General features: G+C 44.9%; 1 protein-coding gene and 1 long non-coding RNA gene across 2 annotated transcripts; both read right to left on the bottom strand.

Moving 5' to 3' along the window:
• Nucleotides 1-6,484: 6,484 nt before the first annotated feature.
• Nucleotides 6,485-12,002, bottom strand: LOC310684731 (uncharacterized protein). Its single transcript, XM_083456223.1, has 4 exons — nt 11,733-12,002; nt 10,657-10,797; nt 8,203-8,325; nt 6,485-7,402 (listed from the first exon to the last, which is right to left on the bottom strand). The coding sequence occupies exons 1-4, from the start codon at nt 11,911-11,913 to the stop codon at nt 7,248-7,250; spliced, it is 600 nt and encodes a 199-aa protein (XP_083312349.1). The 5' UTR covers nt 11,914-12,002; the 3' UTR covers nt 6,485-7,247.
• A 213-nt stretch (nt 12,003-12,215) lies between these two features.
• On the bottom strand, nt 12,216-14,673 carry LOC310684917. The gene is made up of 3 exons (XR_014514964.1): nt 14,599-14,673; nt 14,079-14,201; nt 12,216-12,808 (listed from the first exon to the last, which is right to left on the bottom strand). It is a non-coding gene; the product is annotated as an uncharacterized lncRNA (long non-coding RNA).
• Nucleotides 14,674-21,917: the final 7,244 nt, after the last annotated feature.

Raw genomic sequence — 21,917 nt, 5'->3', positions numbered from 1 at the left:
TCTTTTTTTAACTTACCGGCAATGAAGAAAAGCCCAAAGCAAGACCAAGCCATGAAGAAGGACCACCCACGGTTATTCACAGGAACTTGTGGAGTGTATTTCCCAGTATATACAGACATTCCTATCAACGTAGTGACCACTAGGAAGGAGTAAATAGAGGAGTATTCATAATACCCTTTAGTTTACACAGTTGCCCTGCCCCACTCTGTCCCTGTTGGGAAATGCTGACCATTGCCCCGTGTGGCGAGCTGCATCACTTCAGTTTCTCAGTACAGCAGCTGCTGGGCTGACGCCTTCCAAGATGGCTACCGATTCCTCCTGGGAAGGAAAGAGTATAAGGAGGCTAAGGGACTCTGCATGAGTGACCAAGTTCTACCTGAGATCTGGTTGGTCAGGTCTTGCTCTTGGGGCTTGGTTTCTAATCTGACACCTCCTGAATCCTGCCTCATCCTCTGGTCCTCATTGCTTTTTTGGTTCCTCCTGACTCACTGCTGCCCTGTTGTCCTGTCCAGTCAACCAATGATGCAAATATAGGTGAAGTTGGACATTGCAATTGTCATTTGTGGATAAACCAGAAAGGCTTGTTACCAGAAACTTGGGGAAGGTCCGCACAGGTACACATGGTCAGAGGTGGCACACTTCAGAGGTTTGCTTTTAAAGCAGGCAAGTGCCCAAATGACCTGTCCCAAGAGGAAGATCAACCTGCCCTGGTTTTGCACAAGTCATGGTCCTGGGTGAACCTTCCAGTTGAAAGCAGGAAGTCCAGTGACTCACACCGAGACACAAAAGACATCTCCTCTGAATGGTTGCCTCTCTTCACTGGAAGTGATGGAGTCCAAGCTGATGCTCAGATAAGGCAACTCATGAGATTGAGGCATTGGGATCCTCCTAGAAGTGGCACTGTACACTTTGGGCAGGAGGGGGATGGCGTTGTTCTGAGAGTTGTTCTGGGTTGCCAGCAGCAGCCACATTGGGGTGTGTGCACAATGGTGGGGCTGCTGCCCCCCACCTTGCCGTCTTCTTACCCTGCTCTTCCCCATCCCCATCCCAACATTGGGAGCTGCTTGAAGGGAGTCAAGGCCAAAGCAACCAACTATGCAGAAGCGCTGCAAATAATCTTATACGGTGGGTGAGTACTTAGGACCCACAGGAGCCTATAATCATTTCTTCCCTTTTTTTAATGGCACAGGGTGGTTGGTATTCAACTAATATTTACTCAGAGCAGAGCTATAGAAATTACTGGACCTATTTAAAGAAATATTACAGTACGATGAATTCGCAAGCAGGATTTGAACTATGAGCATCAGAAGGAATTAGAGATTATGGTATGATTGTTATAAGAGAGGGAAGACAGGGTGCAGCAAGGGGGAGTAATAAAAAAAACACCATGGGAAATAGGGTGGGAAGTCAACCAAGCAAAAGAAAAAAATATTATGCATTGGAATGTATATGTGAAATTTTTGAAAATTTATTAAATGTAATTAGAAATACAACTAAAGGCTGAAATTAAATGTTAAATTAAATAGTTGAATACAACCCACAACGATTCTCACATAATACACCCAAGTTGCTCCACTATCATCCTGGACATTACTGTTTGGGCCAATCTTCAGAGTGTAATTAGTGCTTTGAAAAAGAAGAGCAACAATAACCAGGCATCACAGATTAGGAGATTATGCATTAGGGTTTTGTTTTGGGATTTTTGCAAGCATTATCAGATCAGGAAAATTTGTTGGAGCCATCCTCCACCCCCAACATGGCAGAAGTATACAACTTGCAATGCTAACATTAAGTATGTAAGACGAGCCCGCTGGATGAGGCCGATGACAAATCCAATTCAGCATCCTGTTCTCATCATGGCCAACTAGATGACAAAACCCACAAATAGGATGTGAGCTCAAATAGGCACTTCCATGGTTGCCAGCAACTGGTGTTCAGAAGCAGGTCACCTCCAACAGTGGAGGTACAGTTCAGGCCCACCTAGAAACTTCCTGAGCGTGACGGGTCAGGAAAGTCAACCCCAAACTGGGCAGAAGGGGACATTCAGTGACTGAAATACCTGGCACGGCGCCATGTTTATCCATTAACTTGTTCATCGTCTTGCTTTTCTGGCAGATGGAGAACCACATGAAAGCAACAACCAGAATGGCTCCATCGGTTGCCCCAAGCCCAAGGAATCCTATGACAAAGAGATCGTACACTGCAAAAGAGAAACACCAGTAACCATCGTCATCATGTGGCACCAATGCTCTGGAATTTCTTGGGAGGGGGAGTTTGTTTTTGTCCTTCCCTTTTGCAAGGTTAATTTATGAGTCTAGTATGCTACAGTATCATGTACATTTAAAGCACTTTAACCATTGTGGCTTCCCCCTGCCCCAAAGAATTCTGGGAACTGTAGTTTGTTACGAGTGCTTTAAATGTATGGTGTGGGTGTGACTACCTTTCATCTCCAGAGTCAGTTGCTTCCAGGCATTGCCTCTCCCCTTATAACGAGGACTGAGCATGTGCATAGCCCACTCAACACCCCTTCACACCTCCTGAAATTAGCCACAGGATTAGATTTATCTCACATGAAAAAGAGAGGTTCTGCGTTAGCTCAAACCCAGGAAGAAGAAACAGGAGGAGAAGGCTAAAAATTGATTGTGTGCATTTGAGAGGAGCTTTATATGCAGGAATTTTTAGCAAAGGGCGCTCTGTTTGACATGGAGATGAGATATATAGTGGTACCTCTGGACATACACACTTCCGGTTGTGTATCCTTCAGGATGTGAACGTGGCAAACCCAGAAGTATTTTCCGGGTTTCCCCTCATGCACAGAAGCGCTCTACGCACCATGCGCAGAAGCAGCACCTCCAGCTGCGGATTCCTCGGGATCCAACTGGAGCTCTGAAACGGATCCCATGCACAACCGGAGCGACCATTGTAAATAATAATAATAATAATAATAATAATAATAATAATAATAATAATAATATTTGTAACCCGCCCATCTGGCTGGGTTTCCCCAGCCGCTCTGGGCAGCTTCCAACAAAGATTAAAAATACATTAAAATGTCACACATTAAAAACTTCCCTGAAAAGGGATATAAGATAAGATCTAGATCTAGCGGCTGTTAAAAAGCAGAGGAGCAGCGACTGGCAAGAAGAGAAGAAAAGTTGGCCACCCCAGACCCTCCAAGTGTCCCCATTTTCCAAAGATAGTAATCCGATTTACAGAAGCCATCCTAGTTTCTAATTTGATCCCGGAATGTCCTGCTTTTCTTTGGACGTCCCTATTTTAATTGGATAAATGCTGGAGGGTTTGGAGTTATGTGACCCCCCCCCCCCGCCACCAAACCAAGAAGATAAGTAACTATACAACCTATAGAAGACATCTGAAGGCAGCCCTGTATAGGAAAGATTATATATATATATATTTAATGTTTTATTATGTTTTTATGTATGTTGGAAGCCACCCAGAGTGGCTGGGGCAACCCAGTCAGGTGGGTGGGGTCTCTATTTTCATCAGAGAAACATTGGAGTGCATGCCGCCCTAGATGGGGGCATTTCATCCAAGGTGTTTGGAGTGATTGTCACCAACCAGCCACTTACCCCAGCCTCGCTCCAGGGATACGCAGGTTGATAGGAAACACTGCTTTAAGAGGTCTTCATAAGCAGGTCCAAAAATGGAAGGCCACACAACCCAGGGCCCAGCAAACATAGCAGTAAGTAGCATCGCCGTGCTGAGTGTTAGAAGACCCAGGCAGGCAAATCTGAGAAAAGGGACTTGCCACATTGCCGGCGGTCTTCTTAAGCTGGATCTTTAGGCAGAAGAACTGCAGAACTAGTCAAAGCTCTTCGGGGCTATCGCATAGGAACACCGCAGGCAAGAGGGAGGAAAAGGAACAGGAAGCAGCAAAGATATTAATAACAGGGAATATCCCTGGCATGTGTGATGCAAGCTATCATTAGCTGCGTACAAAGTGCAAAATTTTTCAAAGTCAGACATACGTACGGTCGGCCCATATGGTGCAAAGGGAAGTCATTGGAACGATATGAAATGGGACTTTCCTTCGTGTTCCCTCCTCCTTTCCTGAAACCACTGTGTGTTGGTAGCAGGGCAGACATCATCATCACCATAAATCATTAAACATGATTAACCTCCAGTCCATAAGACAAATTAGACCCGGCAGGAGTGCTAAACTCGACCCACGAGGCTGTTTTCTACAAGCTGCCCCCAGCTGCCCCACATCTGTCAGGTCTGGGGCATATAAAAGCATGGCTATAAAGGAACAGCACTGACAGCTATTCTCATTGGGATCTGCTGTGCTAGGGAACCCCATAGTACAGCTGGGGGGGGGGGGCTTGCTGTCAGGTTCAACCTCCTGATCAATGCTAAGAGTGAGCCCCTTCCCAATTTCCACCTGGTATCGTGATATTGAGCACTAGACAGGTGGTTGATCTGGCTCCCACCTGTCAAAGCAGCCAGCCAGGGATGGGAAGCTTGGGATCCAGCCAGAAAAGTCCCCCCCACCCCTTATCAGATCTTTATAGCAGAAGGCATCTTGCCAACAAAACGGGCTCCAAGCAGTTTGGCAGCAGGGTTCACAGCCCTTGGATTGCCTAATGTACTGCTCTTGCTTTCTGGCAGTTGTTATCACCTATTTAATGGTTACGCCACCCAGTCAGCTTGATACATCACACAAGGGAGAGAGAAGCTGGGAAGCCATTGGCCCCACCTGCACACACCTGTCGCTGCAGCCTCTCACGTGTTGGGGGTTGAAAGTCTCCAGCAAAGAGTTGAGCCTTGTTGATAACTCTCCACTTAGATGGTCGAGAACTGAGTGCTGCTGGGTGTGACACATTTTCTCAGGCTGGCATTAGCAGCTGTCAATATCTTGTTGACCTTTCACTCATTTATGAAATGGTGTTCCAAGCTGACAAGTACCATTGTTCCCTTAGGCCCTTATCTTTTCATTAGACAAATGATGCATACCCTTCAACTGTCCCAATTTCCCCAGGACACTCCCAGAATTACAGAAGCCATCCCAGCTTCTGATTCGATCAAGGAATGTCATGATTTTTCCCTCTAGCACAGCCACCGCTGAGCACGTGTCCTGAGCTTCTCAATGGCTGCTGTCGCCAGACTCCTCCAGAACTCTCCTTTTGAATCCACTAGTGCTCATCCCTGGAATATCTAAAGTTATAATAAATACTCTGTCTGAGCATGTGCAGATTGTGTTCTTCTTACCGCTGACGGGTCATTCTCTGGGATCAGAAGGAAGGACTTGTCACACTGTGTTAGGGTCTAGCCTCTACCCTTCCTAAGCTTGGAGCAAATCCACTGTGAAGATGAGTGATTGGCTCAGTGTGTATGGTACCGTAAATTCATCAACTTCTCTTTCAAGTCTATTTCTGAAATTCTTTTGTAATAAGACAGGTGCTTTGAGATCTTGTATTGAATATCCTGGGAGACTGAAGTGTTCTCCTACTGGTTTCCCTGTCTTGTGATTTCTGATGTCAGATTTATGTCCATTTATCCTTTGGCGTAGGGTTTGGCCTGTTTATCCAATATAGAGAGCTGAAGGGCACTGCTGGCATATGATGGCATACACAATGTTGCTGAATTACAAATTATTACCAAACTGAAAACAATGGAGAGACCTGGTCTGAATAGAGATATTGGATTCTATTTTTGGTCATCTGCATACTATCCCTTGCTTTTTCCTGTAGGACTAATTGCAGTCATTAACAGTCGTCAACAGGTTTACCATACCCATTGAGTCAATCACCCATCTCCCACTACCCTTCTGAGAAATACCCCACCCCACCCTCCCACTATATACAAGGGTCTGGTGACTTCTGTTTCTGTGTATCTGAAGAAGTGTGCATGCACACGAAAGCTTATACCCAGAACAAACTTAGCTGGTCTATAAGGTGCTACTGGACAATTTTTATTTTATTTTATTTATTTCCAAATCCTGTTAGCTGTGTTTCTTTTGGTGGTGGGGACAGGATTGCTGCATGTCCTACGCCACAGAATACAGTTGCTCTGTTTGAAGATATCCTCTGTTTTGAAGGCTGACCAGTTCAAGATGGCTTTAAATTTAAAGAACACTATTATTGTTATTGTATGGATTTAATTTATTTGCTTCACTTTTTTTTAAAGAACACTATGAAAGGAAAGTGAGGAGGAGGGCTTGAAGCTGCCCATTCACAGTGAGTGCTTTCAACAGTAAATTGAACAAGTTTACACAGCTCATCTGGTCACTGCCCTCCTCACTATGGTCAGATATATTGTATTTCTATTTACTATGTAGTGGCTGTTTCTCCACTTGCATCTATAGAACACCAGTGCAGTTGTGCCATATTACTTCTGGAACAGTATCAACATGGTGCAGAGATTGCAATCGTACCACCACTTGCGGTGGGGCTGCCCAACCGTCAGTCGTCAGTGGATCCAACCCCCAAGGCAGGTCGCCAGGAACAGATAAGACAAACAAAAGTTCTTATCAATTGCTTTTTATTCAATATTCACACAGAGAGGATTGGAAATGCTGCCTCTTGGAATAATGGTGTTGTCCTGGGTAAATCTCCCCTTCTCCCCCACTTCCTCATTTGTCATCCTTTCTATGGGTGGTACTGAGGGCCATCTGTGTTTGAACTCCTTACTCTCCTACTTTTAAGGCTCGCCAGGTTCTGGGAGATGGTGGGTCTGGAATGCTTTCTAGTGATGTCAACCTACTGCTCCGGCTCTGTCGCCTCCTCGTCTGCCATTATTTCCCAACTTTCCCCTTCATCTTCATCTGAGCTGTGACCTCCCTCAAACCCCTGTTGTAATTCTGAACTGTCGTCTTCTTCTCTGGAAGGGTCAGGCTGGGGAGGCGGTCTCCACCATTCCTCCTCTGCCCAGTCCCTGACATCAACAATACAATTTTTTTGAGGGGGATATACTCAGAAATTTCTCATATTTCACAGGAAGAAATTGATTTACCCCACAGTTGTGTTCATTGTCAATTTCTGAAGGTCCAATATGTCTATTAAAACAAGAGAACTCCTGAAATTTTGCTTGTTGCAGCAAGGCTATCCATTGCCAAAACGTGTTGAAATCTACAGGATTTGGGAGTAGACCTGTGGTGTAGAAATGTATGGAAGCTGGCCATAGCTTAGAAAATTACCGATAATGTAATAGTGCTGAAAGGAAAATGGGAAAATGAATCCTTTTATTCCATCTGGTGGCCACTTATTTTATATATGAACCAAAAGGGTCTACGTGGAAGATATTTTATCAACCTCATTACTACAAATCTTGTTGTCGTGACCATTGGTAATTGCTGATACTTCAGTTGGAGGAGATGACTTCTGGAAGATGGAGGTATCCACACAACCCTGACCGAACAACAAGGGAGAAACCCGAAGGAAAGCTAAAAGAGGAACAAATATTATAAAGACATGAAAACTGGTCACTGGCGAGATTATGTTAAGCTTAGTTATCTAGTTACATTTTGTTGCACATCTATGAAAACCAATAAAAATTACTTTAAAAATGAAAGAATCTATTATTATTTATTAGATTTCTTACACTCCTTTTTACCATACCTTCCCCCTCCCTTGCCATATATTCACACATGCAATTTTTATTCAAATCTGGGCCATGTTTTATTCCTTTTTTGGAAATGCAGACTCTCTCTCTTCCCTCCCCCAACATAAGCAGCTATTGGGGGCTATTGAATCTGGGACATTTTGCATACACAGTGGGTGTTTCGCCACTGATCTCTCTTCCGTTCTTCTAACAGAAAATAAATTGGCAGCCTCATCCACAGCATATTTACTCCAAAGTAAGTGCAGTTGACGTCAAGTGATATGCTTACCGCCATAATCTGTTTCTATCTTTCCCTGTGCTGCCTTTCCCATGACTCCACATAACAAGCAAGTAAGAGAACCAAGTTTGTTTATAGCTGAAGTAGCTGTTGTAGTGCCACCCAGAGGATTTGGACTACAACTCCCATCAGACCCAGGCATCATGCTAGACCATCAGGGATGATGGGAGTTGAAGTCCACAACCTATGGAGGCCTCCATGTTGATTCCTCCTGGGATACAGTGATCGAGCATCCCAGAAAACAATAACAGATGCAATGCTGGGGGGTGGGGTGGGGAGGAACTCCTGCTATTGGAACGGAAGCAAACCTCAGTCTCCTGGCTATTTCTGCTAGTTGCACTCACCAGCAACATGGTAAAGGGAGAAGCTACACCAGGCCAAGGTGAAGGACCACCCACGGTATTCCAGAGGTGTACTCCGAGTGTATTTTCCTGTGTACACACTCATTCCAATCAACGTAGTAACCACTAGGAACGAGCAAACGGAAGCATGTCAATAGTGACTCTTGCCAAAGCCAGCTGTCAGATGCACTATTACCTACCCCCACCACTACCTCACCCTGTTGAGCCAATCTCACCTGAAAAGCTGGGTAGAAATATTTAGCAGACTCCTAAAAACTTTTCTGCTTAGGGAAGCCTACCCAGGCAGGTCGATGTGCATTTTGATCTGTGGTTCTAGCTTAGAAGGTATTCTTACAGCTGTTGATGTTATTCACTTGGGTCTTTTGATCAATTTGTTTTTAACAGTGTAACTGAGCTATACTGAGCCTGGTGGGCTCATCATAGAATTGTAGAGTTGGAAAGGACCCCAAGAGCCATTTGGTCCAAACTCCTGCAATGCAGGAATCTCAACTAAAGCCATCCAACCTCTGCTTAAAATCAAATGAGAGTCCACAACTTCCCAAGGGACTCTGTTCCACTGTCAAACACCTGTTACTGCCCCCCCAAAAAAATTTAAATTAGCGAAACTAGAAGATACTTGACTTCCCAAATGCCACACATAGCTAATCTCAAAATACCAAAACAACGAAGGGCTTTCACTTTGTCAGGCCATCCCTTCAGCAGTTCAGGAAAGCTGCTATAGGAAGATACCATATGAGGAGAGGAAATGCCCATGTGGGTCAGGGCAGCAGGAAACAACGGAGCATGCCCTCCTTCATTGCCAGTATTATATAGACATTTGAACTAGGTTTATCCAACCCATTTTATATAAATTTCCTGGGCATTCAGAACAACACAACATCTCCCTATTACTACAGGACAAGACCCTAGAAGTCACATTGTGCTGGTCCTGGGAGCTACTGAGAGGTGAGGTCCGAGTCCAGTCTAAAGTCAATGGTGTGGTATGGAGGCTGTCCATCAAAGCTGCAGCTGGGTCCAAGGCAGGGAGTCAGGTGGGGTCAGGAACTCTGGCAGAAGAGTAGGACAGGGTGCAGGCAGGAACAGGCGAGCAACAACGTTGCTCCCGCAACCTGGGACTGGGACTGACTGCCTTTTATCTGCCCCGAGGCATAGGGCGGCCCCGGTCTGCAGGTGACTCGCCTCTCCTGGCCAGGAGGCGAGCACTCCTCCAGCAGGAACGTAGTTCCCTCTGCCTCTCTGCCCTGAGCCTCTGCAGCTCAGGAGAGGCTGGAGGGTTACCAGACCCAGAGGCAACATCCTCTTCCCCTGACGGGGCTGAGAGTGAAGCACCTGCAGGCAGTGGGCCCTCCATCACCTCAGGGGCCAGAGCAGACTCAGCTGGTGCCTGCACCTGAGGATCCAGCACAGGTGAGGACCCTTCAGGCTCAAGCCCCAGCCCCAGCTCAGCTGGTTCTGGAGGTGGGAACTCCTGTGCAGGCTGGGATTCCTCAGATTCCACGTCTGAGTCTGAATCCCAGGCCATCACACACATTTTTAGTCACCAGATTTTGTGCTGCCATGATAGATGATAGATAAACTTTATTCACATTAGCCAATGGCCATAGCAATATAAAACAAGCAATATATACAATTAAAAAGACAGCAATGGGTAAAAAGGGCAATCAGATGCCCAAGATTATCGTTCAGATAGTGGCCCTTAATCTCATTGCACCCTCGATAAACCTAGCAACCTTCGCTGTTGTCTGATCATTTTGATCTGATGAAAGAAAGAACAATGTGGCCGCAGATGGCCGGCCTGGGATGGTAAGTAAGAGTGGGGTGATGATCTCATTCCTCAGATCTTTATAAAGGGGACAGGACAGGAGAACATGAGCCACTGTTTCCAGATTGCCATGATAGATATCTGACGAAGAACGGTCTATGCTACAACTCAGTCCTAAACTGAAGGCCCATATTGTTAGACACGCACTTCTGAAGCCCACCCCATATAGCTGTGTTGACTGATCTTTTATTTTTTCTTATCAGTTTTTACTCACTCATTATCTATGCTTAATTAAGTATTCTATGTATATGTTTAAATCTACGTATGGTTCTTGCTCCCATTTATTTAATAATTATTTGCTTAGATTGATACTGCTATGCTATTTATTTAGATGTTTTTCTTATGCTGGTCTATGACCGTAATAAAGTAAATTCATTCATTCACTCTTACTGTCAGAAAGTTTTTTCTGGTGTTTAGCTGGAATCTCCTTTCTTGTAACTTGAAGCCATTGGTTTGGGTCCTGCCCTCCACTGCAGGGCAAAACAGGAACAATTTTATGGATCTGGTTTGAGCTTAGTGGCTCTTAAGTATCATATTCTTGATACTTAAAGACCCGTGGCTATATTAGAAAAATCGGAGTAGTTTGAAAGGGGGGTGTTCTGTATCTGCAATACCTGACAGGAAAGTTGAGTTGAAGGTAGCCCTTCGTATCTGCTCCTTCTTTCCACACACCCACAAGAGTGGAGTAAGAAGGTTGCACAAGAATCCAGAAAATGTTCCCACGTTCAGGAATCCTAAAACAAACACTTTGTACACTGCAAAAGAGAAGCAACAGTGAATTAGTAATACTGGAAAATCAGATATGCTTGCCTTCTACCATTACCCCCTGTGTAGAGAAATCTCTGTATATGGATATGTATTTGGTATTGTTATAACTTTTGTTGTTGTTTAGTTGTTTAGTCGTGTCCAACTCTTCAGGACTCAATGGACCAGAGCACACCAGGCAGTCCTGTTTTCCACTGCCTCCCGCAGTTTCGTCAGATTCATGTTGGTAGCTTAGAGAACACTGTCTAACCATCTCGTCCTCTGTCGTCCCCTTCTCCTTGTGTCCTCAGTCTTTCCCAACATCAGGGTCTTTCCCAGGGGGTCTTCTCTTCTTATGATGTGGCCAAAGTATTGGAGCCTCAGCTTCAGGATCTGTCCTTCCAGTGAGCACTCGGGGCTGATTTCCTTCAGAATGGATAGGTTTGATCTTCTTGTAGTCAATGGGACCCTCAAGAGTCTCCTCCAGCACCATAATTCAAAATAATAATTTATTATTTATACCCCACAGCTCTGGCTGTGTTCCCCCACGGGATGGGAACCCGTGGCTCTCCAGATGTTGATGGGCCACAACTCTCATCATCCCTGATCGTTGTCCATGCTGGCTGGAGTCCACAACATCTGGAGGGCCAGAGGCTGGCCACATCTGAGTTAACAAGCAATGTCTTTTTCACAGGCTAGAGATAAGCATTATGGACTCTGGATGAATATAGATTAAGCTGCTGTGAAAAGCACAGGAACAGTATCTGGTACAGGGATGGAGGTGGCAGGGTGGCAGGTGGAGGCGTGGTGGGTGCCACCTCTTCGCTTCTGCACCCAAGGTGGGCACCTTGCCTTGCCTCATCAGTGAGCCGGCCTTGATCTGGTAACAACAGCCCAGCCACATCCATCGAGAGTTTAGCATACTGGCCACCAGAGAAAGACTTACCCCAATCTCGATGCAGACTCATACATTGCTCTGCTATACAGAAGTTCCAGAGCCCTTCATAGTAATAGCCGAACATGGTGGGCTGAATAATCCAGTTAGTGGTACACACAGAAGCAATTAGCATTGCGGAACCAAGCAAGCAGCAGCCTAGACTGCTGAGCAGGAGAAGGATCTGCCACATTGCTGGAGGTCTCTGGAAGCTGAGCTGGGCTCTGGAGAAAAACTTTTCGATGCAAATGCATCATTACAGATGGACCACACCCCTTGCGAACAAGCAGCCATTACCTTGGTGCAAAGTGCAAGTTTTTCATTAACCAGAGTAAGGAGAAATGGCAAAGTGGGTATGCAATGTGAAATTCTGTGTGATGTCAGAATCAGGCCTTTAGTGAGGCCATACCCTTTTGAATTCCTCTTACACATCAGGCTGGCCCTGTTGCTGCCACACCTTTTCTAGTTTGTTGTTCATGTTGTTATCCTATTAAAAGGTACCTTAAGTAGTTTCTGTATAAAAATGGGATATATCAACTTGATCTTATTGTGAACCTTCCCCACCCGATGGCCTGTGCAAAGGGTGGGCATGTTAGATCAGATAAACAAACAAACAAGCAAACACATTATATTTTTAATGCTTACACTACAAGCCATCATCAGGCTCTGCTGCAAAATGTGGAGTAGAAAGACCTTAAATGAAATAAATTCGCAGTTTATTTTTCACAGTGTTTTAATTAACGCAAACAGGTGTGCTAGTAGCGCAGCTGTTCTGGAAGTCACAAATAATCTAAAGGGACTCAATGTGCGTACACCATACTCTCCAAAATATAATGGTAGAGGATTCCCAGTGGCTTTATTCCACCTTGGAAACAGCACCGAGTAATTTGGAATGCCACAAATCTCCAGGGAAATTCAGATACGGACGCTGTGTTTGTAGTCCATGCTGTAAGAGGTCAGGTTTTCCGCCTTATTCCCTCTTGCCGAGTTCAAAGACGTTCACGCTAGGTTTCTGACAGAGTTTGCTGCAAGGCTCTCTTCTCATTCTTCGGTTTCGTGCAACTTCTGGTACAACACTGTCACGATTGCTGTGGGAGAGAAAGAGAGGACAAATGAACGAAGAGAAGCAGAATCCGAGGGAGATTGGACACTGTCCCCAAATATAGGAAAGCATTTACACCAGAGATGGGAGAACCCCAGGCCACTGGTTTAATAATAATAATAATAATAATAATAATAATAATAATAATAATTTATTACATGTACCCAGGCCATCTGACTTGGTTACCCCAGCCACTCTGGGAGGCTTCTAACAGAATATGACAGAACACAGCAAAACATCGGACATTACAAACTTCCTGATACAGGGCTGCCTTCAGATGTCTATGGAAAGCTGTATAATAGTTTCTCTCTTTGACATCTGATGGGAGGGTGTTCCACAGGGCAAGGTGCCACTATTGAGAAGGCCCCTTTAATTTCCCCCCTCAATATTTTTTATACTTCTGTCAAAGTTACCCCCACCCACCCACCCAAAGTGTTTTTTTGGCTACATAAGCAACAGCATTTGCACCTCAAAATTATATACAGTGGTACCTCTGGATGCGAACAGGATCCGTTCTGGAGCCCTATTCGCATCCTGAAAGGAATGTAAGATGCGACTGCGCGACTGCATGTGCGCAGGTCATGTTTTGCCACTTCTGTGCATGCACGTGACGTCATTTTGAGCGTCTGTGCATGCGCGAGCAGTGAAACCTGGAAGTAACACGTTCCGTTACTTCTGGGTCGCCACAGAGCACAACCAGAAAACACTCAACCTGAAGCATATTCATCCCGAGGTATGACTGTAAAGGGAATGCGGTTGTTGATTATATTTGGTAAATGTCAAAGTAAGGAACTTTCTCAAGCTTTTTGTTAGCAATTTGAACTTTATACATCCATCTAACCTTAGTCCGTTCACTGTGTGTGGGTTCCAGCTTGGTTTGTGACACTACTGTTCCCAAACCTTGCCTACTTCTCCATATTTAGCATTTCAGGAGAGGTCAGTTGTGGAACAGGTAGAAGAATGGCTGGATCGGTCCCTGCAGGAAGCAGGTATGAAACCACCACCCCTCCACCGGCTGTGAAGTCACCCCATCACCGCAGGGGAGTCAATTGCACAGCCAATCCTTGCAGACATCAGGTTTCCAGTCACCACCCATTGGCTGGTAGGTGTTGACTTCAAGGCCCCACCCACTTGTCCATTCTTTATTGCAAGGGGTTGGAGATTTCAAACCCACAACTTCAAAGTCAACAGAGGTCCAAACTCTACACAGTCCATCCTAAATCCACAAGCATCCACCCCCTTTGGCTTGAACTCACCAGCTCTGAGGAAAAGTGGGAAGCTAGCCCAGGCAAAGTAGAAGGACCAGCCACGGAACTCTAGAGGAACATCGCTCGTATATTTCCCTGTATACACAGACATTGCAATCATTGTAGTGAGTGCTAGGAAGAAGCATATGAAGAAGAATTAATGCCCCTTTGTTGCAGTGTGTGACTCTCCTTCTGCTCCAACCCAGCCAAGGTTCATTCATTCATTCATTCATTCATTTGGTTCACAGCCTGCCCTTCCTCCCAAAGGGTGGCAAACACTTTTGCGATTTAAAAAAATACAGATAAAATGAAATAAAACCCTATTTAAAATGTCTAAAAGCAATAAAACACAACCAAACATCAAAAACAAATTTAAGAACAGATGTAAGCAGAAAAACCAGCACTATCATATATATATATATTTAACATAAGAGAATGGCGGCCATTTTGGTTGTTGTGATCTTGCACGATTTTCCCATGCAAAAAGTGCATCTTTCAGGGCCACAATCTCACTGGGAAAAATAGCCACCTGTCAGGGAACTGTCATCAGCTCAGAGGCGAGAGGTGGAAGAGCAGTTGTGTTACAGGGAGCCTCCGAAGAGCAAAGCAGCTCTTCAGCCGGTGAGGAGGGAAGCCACACCTCCAGTGGGGAAGGGATGCAGGAGGCGGAGGATACTAGAGAGAGCCGCTGTAGCACCCTGCTTGTGGTTATATTTCCTCAGCCCAGCCCCCTTGCTCCTCCTTTGGCTGCCTCTGTCCAATCAGCCTGGTTGAAATTCCTATTGGCTGTTTGCTAGAACCAATCATAAAAGATACACACATTTCCTATTACCTTTTATGGGAGACAAAGTGCTAGATTTCCTTCTATCCATAACTGGCAGACAAGTAGCCATATATCTTACATTTGCCTTGACAAGGCACCTTAATTACCAGATCACCTTTTGCCCCTGCTGCCCCTTCAAAACAAATGGCTAAAACAGATGGCTCATGGTATTAAATTCTATCTTAAACAGAGATCTTGGGTTCACATTCTCACACACCATCAATGAAATAAGAATCTAACATAAGAGTCTAACATTTCTTACTTTCTAAATCCTTTGCATCATTAAAGCCAACAAGTCTCATACATAACATAGATAGCTTTTTAGAAGAAAAGGCCTTTGCAAAGTAAAAGGAACTCAGTAAAAAGAAGCCTCTTCATTTTACACCCCCCCTTTCCCAGCCAGCTGCTTTTCCCATTAGCTCTTCCCAAAATTTATTGCCCTTTAACTGTCTCAGGATACCTTAAACCTTGGGAAAATATGGCTAGAAAGTGATGGGAAGCACATGGTATTATTTTCTGTTAAACAAAACCGACTGCGCAGAGAGGGCGTAGGCAAAGGGGGACCTGCCTCCCCCTCGCTTTGCTCAGTCTCGGTGTTGCGGTGAGGCATCTGATCAAGGCCTGTATTTTAAAATGAGCTTAAAGATATATTTGCAAATGCTTGTATGTTTCATGCCAGGCAGAAACCAGCTGGCTAAGCACTCTGGCAGTGTTTATCTTTCTGCTGTCCTGGACAAGCCCCCCCCCCCCGATTTATAGCAGTAGCAGGAGGCAAGTTTCTCAAAGTTGTAAAAGGGAATTACAGGCTGGGAGCAAAGGTTATACTGACCCTACATATTACAGAATAAAATCATGCTGCAAAAACACTAATTAAGAGTTGGTAAATAGTAAGATTTATAAGCGCAGAGAGGGGAGGCGTAGGATGGGGGTCAAAAGACTGCTCTGCTGGGGAAAGTTTAAGGACCGCCCACTCCCAGATCCTGCTAGCGACTGAGCAGACATGGAATTGAGACGCTCTGCACAGTGAATGTTTTGGACAGATAATAAAGCCTTGAAAAGACCAGTGGGAGTCTTGCCTGTTCGCTCTTGAGCAACCAAGCCGGCACACATAACACCACCCTAAAAGTTGGAGGCAAGCTGTGTCTGAGATCCCTGGAGGGAGGAATTTTTTCCTCTTGTGTAGCCATTTGCTTTTTGTGCAGGTGAAGAGGAGCATAAAACTTGCAGCGCAGAGGAACCCAAAAATTGCTCCCACCACCAGGAATCCTACGACAAAGGTGTTGAAGACTGCAGAAGGGGGGGGGGAGGAGATTGACAGAATCACAATGGGCTGGAAGAACCCTATCACCTGAAGATCATGTTCCTTAAAAGTCAATAACTTAAGCGACGGTATGTGAATTCCAGACATGCTTCAGTCTTATTAGAAATCAGCCAATAACCTAGACAAGGCAAGTCCAAACATGTGACAAAATGTGACAATTGTCTCCATCCAATGGGCCTTGGAGAGGAAGCAAACTGGTGCTCCTCACTTGCCTTGGAGCCTGTTTTCACATGCAGAAGTCCCTGACTCACCAAGGGTTTGAGACCCATTAGCGCCACCTTACCTGCTTGAGCCATTCCCGGAATGTGGCCACTGTCACATGCTGAGAGCTTCAAGGAGCCGCAGGTGAGAGGTGAGTGCGGGGAGGGGGGAGGAAGACCAATTTTGAACAAACTACCCCAGAAATAGCACAACTTGTCCCCCGGCAGAGATACAACCCGTCCCCTAACAACCCGTACATCCCAGAGCTATGGCTTTTAAAGAAAATAATACATTGCCATCTAGTGTCCAGAATTAAAATAAAACCACACAGAAGAAAAATATTTAAACCCTAGCCTAGTGTACATGGGTGATTCCCCCATTTCCCATTAAAAACTTATCCCAAATGTGCACAATTTAAATGAAGACTTTTCAGATGCTCTTTCCAAAAATCTGCACAAAGCGAGAGAGAACTGAGCTATATAACTGAGCATCAGCATAACTGTGAGGCTATGGAAGGTTCTCACATTAATCCATTATACCATAGGATTTTGTATCACATCACTCAAGGTAATCTCAATTAGAATATCTAGCATTTCTTTCCATAAATTTAACCACTCTTTTCCTTACCATTTCGTTGATGGGGTCTAATACACTGTTCTCACTATTTTACAGTGTTGTTCTTTAGGATCCGTTGCTTAGCCTATCCAATGCCAAGCTGCAGGAAAATCCTCAGTTGCTTCAAGACTTTGAATAATCTGTAGTATTTCATTTTTGTACAGCCTTGACCAATACTAGCAGACTGTGAGATGTGTGTGTGTGTGTATGTGTGTCTGTATGAAAGTTCTCTCACTGGCCATGGTCATCTGACAGGGGAACTCCTTGTTTATATCTAATGTAAAGGCTGATATCTCCTGAATACACTGCTGCCATTTCCAATTTCAATGATTTCCTGTTTGTCAAAGTTCCCATTCTCAGTTCCTGGAAAATCAAGATATGATGCCCTTCACATTTTTAAGTGTTCAATAACTCTGTTGTTTGTTTTTCGTTTATGCAAAAGAATTTTGTTGTCTTTTGGGGGATGGCATTTCAGGCTACTTGTTTGCAACGGTTGGGGCTTATTTTTTTTTCAAAAACTCTAGTTGGATTAAGGGGTGGTCATGAGTCCTATTTTACCTAAGACCGCTCTCAATTTGAAGATATTCTCAAATTCTGTATCACTTGTGGACAGAATCTGTGGACACCCTCAGACACACATCAAGGTTCCCCAGCCCTCCATTTTTTAAGTTGTTGGGTTTTTTGTTGTGTTTTTTTTTTAAAAAATAGAGTTGGTTTGGGGTTGTTGTTTTCTTAGTTTTAGAGGTTTTTTTGCAGGATTGCCTGCTTTTGGGGGGCTGTTCTCTGCCGTTTCTGCTCTGTGTTTCATTTGTTTTTGCTTGCATGTAGGTGTTTCACCTGTTGTTTTGGGAGAGGGATTCTGAGAACTGCCAGTTTCGTGTCTGTGAGATGGACATTTTGTCATGATGGCAACAGCCACTTGAGAGTTCCATATGCAGGGGACTCTTTGCTCTGTTTGAAGGGCTGTACAGCCTTAACTCCAGTTCTCAGGTATAATATCCTAAGGAGGTGAGATGTATCTATTTAAACTGTAGTCACCGATTCTAAATTAGCACCCATGCATATAAGCTGCCTTATACGGAGTCAAACTACTGACCCATCTACCTCACTATTGTGTGCACTGACTGACAGTGACTGCAGAATTTCTGGCAGAGGACCCTCCCAGTCTTATCTGGAGATTCCAGAAATTGGAACCAGGATAGCACCACATTGGCTATTCTTTATTTTTGATATATGTCCAATTTTTAGTACCTTCTTCCTCCTCCTCCTCCTCATCCTCTTCTTCTTCTTTGTCATCCAGCAATTCTGACTTAAGAGGAAAGCCCCACCTGCTGAGGGTTTAATCATTGAAAGTATTTGTTTTGGGAACTTATCAGAACCCAAGGCATATTGTCACATGCGTCAGAATAAAATGAAGCTTCTGAATCAAAGGGAAAGTCAACAGTAATGGTGTTATGAAAGTCTGGGAAACTTAGTCAGCGGAAATACATGTTTAGGCTAATTCTGGTATTTTATGCTGAAACAGTCCTGAGATGCAGTCATTAGTTGTACAAAGCGTGTTCTCCAATAAATGAGAGCACGTGTTGCGGTGTGGGCCACCGGGCCAGGCCTCTTGTTGCCAGGCTGGTTAATAGTTATTGCCTGGCATCTGTGATTGGATAACCGGGTTGCTGGGGCAAATTGTATGTTGCAAATTGAGTGGGTGGGACCATAGTCTTTAAATATTGGTGCACTCTGGTTTCTCTTTCTCTTTGCAGAGTGCATCGGATCAGGAGCAATCGTCTCATTGTCTGGTTACATTTCTTTATTTCCCCCCTTCTTTTTAATCCTCTCTAGTCCCTTAATTAATTTAATTCCCCTCTCTAGTCCCTTAATTAATTTAATTCCCCTTTTTTCCGGTTTGATTTCCCACCCCACCCCTTTCCCTGCCCTGTGGGAAGATTCTCCCTGTACCTGTGAGCGCTGCCTGTGCATAATCCTCCTGGGTTTGCCTTTCCCAATAGGGAGAGAGCCCCCATTAGGGGCTTTCTTTTGCAAAGAGGTTTCCCCCATTTTTGCCTGTTTAATTGTGGGGCTAGTCAGGGCTGTTCTCAGCCTAGCTAGAATCACTTCATTTATAGTATCCCCAAAGGTTGGCTTTATTTTGGTTGCATGCAGTGCTGTTGGCCGAGTTTTAATTTAGCCTTGGGCAGGAGCACTATATTGAGTTCCTTTAATATTGCAATGAGACAAAAAAGGCAGAGAGCAGAAGCATGGAGGCCTTCACGGCCTTCTCGGCCTGCACATATCATTCAAGCCTAAGCCTGCTACAGTTAGCAGTACAGTAAATTCCCAGCTTACCTGGAATCACTTTTGTTTATAGTATCCTCATAGGTTGGCTTTATTTTGGGTGATTGCAGTGCTGTTGGCCGAGTTTTAATTTAGCCTTGGGCAGGAGCACTATATTGAGTTCCTTTAATATTGCAATGAGACAAAAAAGGCAGAGATCAGAAGCAGGGAGGCCTTCACGGCCTTCTCGGCCTGCACATATCATTCAAGTCTAAGCCTGCTACAGTTAGCAGTTCAGCAGTTATTAGTCTCTGTGGCATGTGACTCACTTTCTCTATAAGAATTTATCTGTTTGCAGGCTCACTTGTGGCTAATGTATATCTTAGGCAGACAGAGTGGAGCCAGAGGCTCTCCGTGCCTCCAGTGAGCACTCTGTGTATGCTCTTTAACTAGGCTGTTTCTGAACAAGTTTATTTTCTTCAAGTTTGTTTGCCCTGATAGTGGCAACTGCCATTTTAGAGACGAGCCATTGTGGCTTAGTGGCTAGAGCGCAGGACTAGGACCTGGGAGACAGGGTTCATATCCCCCACTTAGCCATTCTTATCACATAACATAACAAGCTGCTCCTTTTGGACTATTCTGTTGCTTGGTAGTTCGGCCCACTTGTGATATTGCTCCCAAAAAGAAGTTCGGGTTTCTTGAGGGCGTGCTTCCCTCTAAAGGGCAAACAGGGGCACCTGGACAGGCGGTGGGCTGCCTTGAGTTTGTTAACTCATTGGAAACATTTATGTCTGGCCTAGCAGGTGATCTTAGGGCTTGGCCCGCTTGGCCCTAGAATTTGATGGCCTCTGGCAGCGTTTCCGGCCTGAATAGCTTCCCCATGTGGTGCACAAAGCATTGGTTTCACCAGTTCCTCACATTTAGTTTTTTGCAGACTATGACAGAGCCTTTGCAGATGCCTCCAGAGATTGCTTCTCCTGCAGAGGTTGACTTGCTGATGCCCTAGGTGCCTTCTTCCAGAAGGAAGCGTCTTCAGAGGTGGCGATCCAGGAGCAGGGAAAAGGGGAGCAGGGATGATGCTTACACCTCCTTGCAGGTATGTCAAACCTGGGTCTCTAGGGACCATCCTGGATAGCTCAGCTGGTCAGCGTATGGTGCCGGTAATCCATCAGATGTCTACTACCAGACTTTTAGAAGACATCTAAGGCAGCCCTGTTTAGGGAAGCCTTTAATGTTTGCTGCATTACTGTATTTTAATCTTTTGTTGGAAGCTGCCCAGAGTGGCTGAGCAAGCCCAGCCAGATGGGCGGGGTACAAATAGATCATCATCACCATTATTATTATTATTATTATTATTATTATTATTATTATTATTATTTTGTGGGAGAGTGGACTAGATCATCCTCAGGGTCCCTTCCACCCCACTATTCTTTAAATTGCAATTCACTATGGGAACGTTAGATGCAGGGCTGCCATTATCCCCTCAGCTTGCTAGGATCGCAGGGCCGGGGACATGTGGACCACTTGCGCAGCTCCACATTTCAAATGGAAATTCCCTGAGCAATAGAACCTTAAGCTGTATGCAGGAAGCTGGCTCGGCAGCAGCTTTGTTGGGACTTTTTAGGGTTTCTGGCCGGCGTTGGCCCTGTAAATTTACACATCATGGTGGCAACTCAAGGCAGGGCATTCTGCCCAAGTGGGGGCTGGCGACTAGCAAGCAATAACTCAATACTTCTCACCCATATTTCCATAAAAATATCTTCCTTGAAAGCCTGGCTAAAAGGTTATCTAGATGGGTCAATGGTTTTGTGCTTGTGGGAAGGGTTTTCCCAAGGTTTGGGATTCCTCTGGCTTTTCAGCCAGTGGGTCAGAACACAGCAACTCAAAGCCAGTCAGAGAGCTACCTGTGGTAGCAAGTAAGAAGGTTAGGAAGCAGCTTTCATTGGGACGCATGGAGGTATCCCCTTGATTCTCCTGCTATTCCTATTTTCATTTATCCCCTTTGGGGATCGTCCCTAAGAAAGCGCCATATAATCCCCCTTATAATTTATCGCATCCCATAGGCACCTCAGTGAATGACTCTCTGGAATTGTTCCGTGAAATATGCATCTTTGGATCAGGCAGTTGAGCTTACCAACAAATTGGATGAGGGCCTGGTTGACATTATGCGATATTGAATTGGCTGTTAGGCTGCTGCCGGTTCACCCTCTAGATTATAAGTAGTTGGGCTTTAATTGGATGGTCCTTACATTTATAAGGCGATGCCAATGGGTTGCACTATAGGCTGTGCAGCACTCAAGTCCTTTAGTGTCTTTCTGGATTGAACATTGTGAGTCAAGACTCGTTTAACTGGGGGTACCATTATTTGGATTATCTTACTGGCTGGTTCATGTGACATCAGCCTCTGCTAAGGCTTACTGTATGCCCCTTTTATTCCCTGAGGAGCTGGGTGTTCCCAGTGGATAGGACAGTGGCTCCACTGCCCCTTTAACGTATTTGGGGGCTAGCTGGATACCGTTGCTCATACCTCTGCTTGCCTGTGGAAAAGCTGTTTGCCGTGAAGGACGTTATTCTTGTAATACTTCCTCTGATAGCAAATGTTGCTTTGTCAGATTCTATC

This window comes from Podarcis tiliguerta (assembly GCF_965153285.1).
Source record: "Podarcis tiliguerta genome assembly, chromosome: 8".
In the NCBI taxonomy this organism is placed as follows: Eukaryota; Metazoa; Chordata; class Lepidosauria; order Squamata; family Lacertidae; genus Podarcis; species Podarcis tiliguerta.
Note: the sequence above shows the minus strand (reverse complement) of the source record. Positions and strands in the feature narration are given on the sequence as shown.